We start from the raw sequence: 7,415 nt of genomic DNA on the forward strand, positions 1-7,415 counted from the left end.
ATAAATATTCCCCTCATCCACTTTGTTAAACTGCGTGCATTTCAGTGTTTGCATTCTGACCCCTCGTGGAGCATCACTGAGTACCTCATGCTGCTGGCTGTGGCCTTTCTCACTCCTGCATTTTCTCTTTCCTGCCACCTGAAGTCTGGGTCTTGAGCTCTGCCTCAAGAGTGAGTAGAATAACTGGATATTCACCTGTTCAAAGAATATTACCCCCCCACCATGTGCATAAGAATCACCTGAGAACACCCTTTAAAAATTCACATTTCTGCTCTACCTGTTTCACCTCTGCCCTGACCCAGCTGTCAGAGGTCTCGCGTAGACCCCAGGACTCTGTATATGTTGCAGCTACCCACGATCATTCTGATACACACGGTCTCTGGACCACTTTGTGAAAGATGACTGAGCTAGCATTTCTTTCCCTCTTCCTCCTCCTCCTCCTCCTCCACCAACTCCTCCTTCTTCCTCTTCTGGAACACAGATCATGATAAGTTGATTTCATCGACTGTTAATATTAAACTTGGTCCCCAAACTCTTCCCACCACACAAATAATTTCTCGTGGACAGAATCCCAGATTTATAGCACTGGATCCACACTGCCCATCAATCAGTCCGTGCCCCAATGCTGACCTACTTCCTCTTCTAAAATTAAAATAATACTCTGTACCCTCCTTCCTAACAGATTTGTGATGAAGATTAAATGTAGGAACATATATACAAATGCTTCATAAATTGTAGAGGATTTTCAGAAAACTATTAAAACAAAAAACTATTTAAAATGCTTCTGTTAAAATACTGAAGATCCTTTTCTAATGGTGTTTTGCGTCAGGGATCTTGAGCAACTCTGCCAATGTTTCTGATGCAGCATATGTTTGAGGAGAGGCAGTTGTGATCTCACTGCATTTTAAGTTGTGGCATCTCAGCCCTTCCCTAGCCCATCCTGCCCAGATACATTAACAGCTTTGCAACGTAATTTCACAGATTCAGAATTCGAGGTCTTTCAGATTCTTTAACACAAATCCAAAAATCACACCCCCCTGTGTTTCCCGTGAAACCTCTCCCTCCACACAGAATATAAAGTATCAGATACTAACAATAGAATATTAAAAGCCAAATTTGAAGCAATTACCCACAGCTTTGGAGAACAGTCCCACACGCAGCTGGTGCCCAATCAGGTCTGCATCTGTCACCCACCATCTCTGCTACTCATACGATCAGAATGTCAGCACTGCAAGGGATCTTACAGATAATCCTCCTCCTCATTTGAAAAGTGGGAAAATGAGGCACAGCAAAGGGACTAAGTCATCAGAGTCACATATGGAGGGAGCCTAAAAAGGCGTTAGAACGCAGGTCTCCTGGTTGACTGCTCACCTGGCTGCACTCAGCTGCTTCCTTTGTTGAGTTAGTGTGGTGGCCTTGTAGTTGAAATGAAAGTGGTTCTCTCAGTGTTAAAAGCCAGGTGCCCTGAGACTGATCTGTTGTACTGGAAAGAGGTCTCTTGGGCTGCAGCATATTTGGTCATAATTTTTGTAGCTTGAATGAAGACCTAAAAGGCAGATGACATTAAATTGTTAAGTGTTAACAATTAGTTTAGTACCTAAGTGTAAACTGACAATGATACAAGCCAACCGGAACACAAGATCATTCTGTTGTTATTCTCAAGTACTCCATTTGCTCTGCCTAGAGGGAGTTGGCTGAGAGTTCTCCATGGGGTTAGAGGTTGGGCTGTTGTCCTTCCTTCTCTCTTTGGCTAGGCCTATATTGGTGTGTTCTGGATAAAAAGCAGTAATACGAGGCGTTGATTAGCAAGTCCACAATAATCTCAGTATTTTTTTTTTTGTAGATAGTGAAAACCCTTCATTATATTTATTTTTGTTTATTTATCATGCATAAGCCTTTTAAAAAATTTTATTGAATTTATTAGGGTGATGATAGTTAATATAGGTTTCAAGTGTACAATTCTACAATGTATCATCTGTATATTGGGTTGTGTGTTCACCACCCGTCAAGTCTCTTTCTGTCCACATTCACCCCCCTTTACCCTCACCTGCCCCCTGGCAATATAACCTCTTGGAAACACTTCTCAAGGACCCCCTCCATTCTCCGCAAAGCCCTGAAGCCTTCCAGACACCCGCCTCTGTGGCTCTTCCTGCCTTGTCTTCCATCTTCTCCCCTCATTCTTTGGTATGTTCATTAACCTAGCCTTTTTCTCTGAGTCTGTCCTCCAGAGGTTCCTCTTGCTTTTGCAGGGTTTTTAATCCTTTTCACCTAGCCTCCCCAGGCCTGCATCACAGAAAACGTACATGCCCCCGTTAGTGGGCAGGAGGGGTTAGCAGGACGGCCCTGTGTTAACGTCTCAGTCACACTGCGTTTCAGTAAAAGGGGGCCACATTGCACTGTAGACTTCCCGTAGGTGGAACAGATCAACACTGCATCCCTGTACATATTCCTTTTACCTTGGGGCCCATCATAGTAAGACAAGAAAATGTTAGAGACAGCAGTCCTGGACTTAGCCCATGCAGATCTCAAGATGATGAGTAACAATGTATCAGGACAAGTGAGAGCACAGACTTGGAAATCAAAAATGACCTCAATGTAAGGTCTGGTCCTGCCATTTATTAACTGAGTAAACTTGGGCAAATTTTTCAACTCTCTGAAACTCAGTTTCCTTGTGTGTTAAAGAGGTAGAAGATGCATGAATTAATGCATAACACAATGTGCTGCCCTAGTGGGTGGTTGTTTTATTGTTGATAATACTGATAATAAATAAGTATTATACAAAGGGAATTTGGCTAATGAGAAGTGAAAAATCCCTCCTTCCTTCCTTTCGATTCCTTCTTTTTTTTTTTATTTTAATATATGTGTTCAACGATTGAGACAGATAAAAATGTTGGGGAGGTATGTAAAGACATGCGACTGCATCTTGAGTTATGTAATGAATTTATACTTGAAAATGGCAGGCGGAAAATCTGGAAGAAGGGATGTATAACCAAAGATAAATCAAAAGCTATGTTCAGAGCAAGTAGCAAACCCAGAAATACTTAGATCTCATTAGTTAGAGAAGAAATCTTGCATATTCTGCCGCAATAAGAATAGCCTCCCAACTGGAAATGAGAGAACATTATGGGGAGAAAATTGCTGTCCAGGATTGATGGAAAACATTCTACTGTCTCTGAGCCAAGATGTATTATATCTCGGGGGATTAAAGGAACTGGTTGATAAGACCTCTAACTGGTGCCCTTTTGGGGACTGGAGAAATGATGGCAACCTGGAGACCAGTAAATATTGACTCAGTTGTTAAAGAAATACTAAAGCTAGACTCAGGAAACTATTCACGCATAGCTTGAAATAGACCCTGCCGGGATTTTAAGACAGAGTCAGCGTTGTTTCACTAAAAGGAAATCATGGCCTCGTGGACATGGACAACAGTGTGGTAACTGCGGGGGAAGAGCGTAGATGGACATGGAAACAGAAGAAGGTATGAGGGGGATAAAGGGTGAAGGAAAATACATGAGTAAATAGAGAAGGCACGCCAACTAATTCCATTCGTTATTAGGGCACATGCATTTCCTACTTAGCAGAGACATTTCAGCAAGACATTGGGCAAAGCCTCCCATAGGTGGGCCCGTTCTCAGGCCCACCGAGTGTCACCTGTTTGCTGCGAAGGCAGTCTCTGGTGGTGTGCCACAGTTCTCTCTGTCAGCCCTGTCCTGATCGATAGTTTTTTTTATCTTGACCTAAAAGGCAGATGACACTCAACTGAAAGATTGAGGTAGCAATAAATTATCTGAACTTTCTATGTGCTCATAAAATCCTTATAGTCTAGTTTGAGTCGTTGCTAAATCATCGCATCTTGAATGCTGAAATTGTTATGATTTGGAATGATCTCAATGAACTAAAATGATACCAAAACAATAAAATGAAATGTAACCGAAACCAATGTAATGTCCTATATTTTGACACAATAAACTGCACCAACCTGATGGAGAACCATACTGACAACTGTTAGTATCAAAAGCATTCAAGTTGACAACAAACTCTATATAAGCCAATAGTATATGACCATAGTCAGAAATGAACTGAATGTTGACCACATTCATAGAAGTCAACTAAACTGATGATGAAAATTGAATCCTATGTCAGGTTCACTGTGTAAATTTGTGCTCTTTCCTGGTACCCTGTTTCAAGAGAGATAATCATAAAATAAGGATTGTGTTCCAAAGACAGTGCTCATTATGGAGACTGTTAAGGAAGCCATAATATACCATGAACTATTAGAGAAATGCGTAGCCTGGAGAGAGAAAACTTGGAGGATATAATTAGTAGAGGGAGGAATTTTAAGTGGGTCTGGAGGGCACAGTAATTCCACTAGGAAGACCGATTTTGGCTGAACATTAATAAGTGCTTTCTAATAACAATAACAAGCTCTTTCAGTAAAGTTGCTCAAAAATAAAATATTCCAGTCAGTCTCTGGAGATCCCTATGCAGGGGCCAGCCAGCCCCCCATCTGCATGGCATAGTGGCTTTTTGTGACGCCTGTTCCAACTCTGAGGTTCTCTGGTCTTCTCCCCTCTCCAGGGATGCAGTGGAGTGTGGTGGCCAATGGGAGAGTCAGAGCCACCACCCAGCAACTTCTCCTTTGGTGGCTGCTCAGCCCAGTGACACTTAGTCCCCTGGGGCAGTGACTCAGAAGACAGCCATCCCTCCGAGAGAGGGCCAGGTCCTACCTAAGCTGCTGCTCGTGCATGCCTGCACCTGGTATTCTCTTCACTCGAGCGTTCCATCCGTCTGTCCGTCCGTCCGTCGGGGCAGGCCCCCTGGGCTTTTCCTCCAGGACTCCAGCAGGCAACGTTTGAGGGAGTCAGGGGAGTACGCGGCCCCCTTGTTCACTGGGGGTTCTCCCCCAGACATACCCCCTCCCATGAAGGGACTGTTTTATTTCCCAACACTCCTTCTTCCTGACTTCTTGTCCTTGCCTGACACTCTCTGTTGTCGCGTCCGTCCCTTTACTGTGCCTGGTCAGTTTCACTTGTGTTCCAAACACAGTAGCTCACTGTGTCCTATCTCAGCCTTAGGTGTTGCTAAATATGCCTTCTTTTCTATGCCTGCTCACAGGTATTGTCAAAACATATCCTCCTTGTGCCTGTCTTGGTCAGAGTCATGTTCAAAAGCTCACATGTCTTGCTTGTTTTAACTACTCATTGTCTCATCTCGTCCTGGTCTGTGCCAGACGATAGCACACTTACTTCCTGGTATCTGGGTCCGAGTGTGTGTCTTCCTGGCCAGCCCCGGTGTCAGTCACAGACTTTCCCTATTCTGCCTTATGTCTGGTGTCAGTCCTTCTCTTCAGGACAGGCTTCATTTATTTACCATGGAAGACACTGGAGCAGAGATCGACCCAAGGAAACTGGCTCTTCAGCGACCTTCGAGGGCAGCTGAAGACAGACAGCTTCCCTCAAGTGCTGTGGCGTCAGCGCCTTCTGCCCTGAGATGCCTGCCTTGCTCTTGAACTAGAGTAGCATCTTTTCCTAAGGAGCCTTGGGCAAGGCTGGAGGTATCGTCGTGCTTATTAAAAGACTTTGGAATCTTTCCTGTGAGTTCACGGGGTAGCCCATGGCACTGATTTGTAACCCTGGATTCTGGCTGTGCTGCTGTCAAAGGAGAGGACTGTTGGGAGCCCATGCTGCTGAGACCTGTCATTCACTGCAGTCCCCCTGCCATGGAGGAGGCAGGACCAAGCAGTGCTGGAGGTGGAAAACCAGTGCTTGACTTGAAGCTGGAGGACCCGTGTTCCAGCCGTGGCTCTGCTCCTGATAGGCAGTGAGATCTTGATCCAATTCTTCCATCCCTGGACATCACTTTCTATAGCCGTCAACTGAAGTTTGGACTAGGGGATCTCTGGGATTCCTCTCTGTTTCTAGGACAACAGAATGCAGTTACAGCCGTCTGCTACCTCGAAGAGCCCTAGCCGGCCTGTCTTTTGTCTGTTTCAAAGGAGCTAGCCGCCTCCTTTGGGCCTTCTAGACCCTTGACCTTGCCAGCTTTGCCCTTCAGATTCACCTGGATGTCTTTCATTCAAAGCTAAGTCTGTGGCTCTTGCCAACTGCCCCCGAGTGAATGTCACAAAGAAGTAAACGCCATCACATCCCAGAACCACGGGAGGTTTTAACTTTGATCTTGGCTGTGATTTGACTGCATCTCAGGACTTTGTATACTTTGTTCCTGCTGCTTAAAAGATGTTAGTTACCATTTCCATTGATGTTTACTGTAGTCCTGGAATTGAACCGGATGGGAAAAAGACTTCGGAATGACGAAGAGCCCACTGCCCCCAAACCATCCAAATGAAAAAAATAAATCTGTCCTGTGAAGACTTAATTTTATTGGGGAGAAAGCCATGCCTTAGGAAAGGGAAGGAGCCTCTCGAGAGAATGTCCGTTGGAACTCCTGCATGTTGTTGTTGAGGAACCCTACACCACAGAGACACTCTGGGGGAGGCCGGACGCTCAGCCGTCCAAGAAGCAGAGTCAACTGGGGGTCCATTCTTATCACACATGAAGAAAGTTTATTTCAAGTCCTGCCTTGCACCTTGACTCTGGCTAGACCAATCCCCTTTGCTTTTTCAAATCACTGTCCTTGCCTTTACTAGATTGGAACTTAGGACCATTTCAAAGATGATCCTTTTCTAATACAAAGGAGGGACCCAAGGCTGTGAACCTGGCGATCAGACCCCAACCGTCTTCTCTCTGACAGCCACCCATGCTGCCCGCCACCTCCGTGAGCACATGCACTGACTCAATGGCTGACTTGCTGTGTGACCCTGAACTAATAGCCGGATGCCTCTGGACTCTGGGAGAGCATCTCTCCTGCCTACGTCACAAAGTTGCTGTGGCGATAAATGATTTTTGTAAAAAACATCCTGTAAATCATGAAATGCCATTTTGTATGTTTATTACTACTTTGGATGCTCTGAGCTCTCCAGAACTAAGAATTTCTTCACCAAGAGATGAACAAATTTAAAGACTAAGCTTTCTATATTGAAAAACAATACTGAGGGAGCACCTTTTTGGGGGTCCAGTCTTCCACATCCATCCTTCTCCACTTGGTTACTCCACGGTGTGCAACCCACACAACATTGCAGATATATACATCACAAGCCCTTCATCTGATGGGATTTCGTTCTGGAAATAAAGGGTGGGCGGAGAGATATAGGGACTAATTTTGGTAAGAATGAGCCAAACTTCATGTAACTTCAAAGTAGCATGGAATAAGTTCAAAAGCCTTTTTCCCATGAAAACATGTATTTGGAGAAAAAGGGTCACTAAAATGATCCCTATCCTATAAAGTCTATTTAAACAAAAATCTTCAAACATGGACCAGACTATGAATGAGCAGCTGACAAGGATGTTACACAAAGG

At 44.5% G+C, this 7,415-nt stretch overlaps 1 protein-coding gene across 1 annotated transcript in view; it reads left to right on the top strand.

Moving 5' to 3' along the window:
* HTR4 (5-hydroxytryptamine receptor 4) overlaps positions 1 to 4,669 on the top strand; it is a 94,502-nt gene extending 89,833 nt beyond the window's left edge. The window contains exon 7 of the mRNA XM_054568596.1: positions 4,579 to 4,669. Within this exon, the coding sequence (XP_054424571.1) occupies positions 4,579 to 4,669 (91 nt within the window). The remainder of the gene's footprint in view (positions 1 to 4,578) is intronic.
* The last annotated feature ends 2,746 nt before the right edge of the window (positions 4,670 to 7,415 follow it).

The sequence above is a fragment of the Pteronotus mesoamericanus genome, unplaced genomic scaffold (assembly GCF_021234165.1).
Source record: "Pteronotus mesoamericanus isolate MK-2021 breed Mesoamerican mustached bat unplaced genomic scaffold, CSHL_Meso_final contig_2, whole genome shotgun sequence".
Taxonomy (NCBI): Eukaryota; Metazoa; Chordata; class Mammalia; order Chiroptera; family Mormoopidae; genus Pteronotus; species Pteronotus mesoamericanus.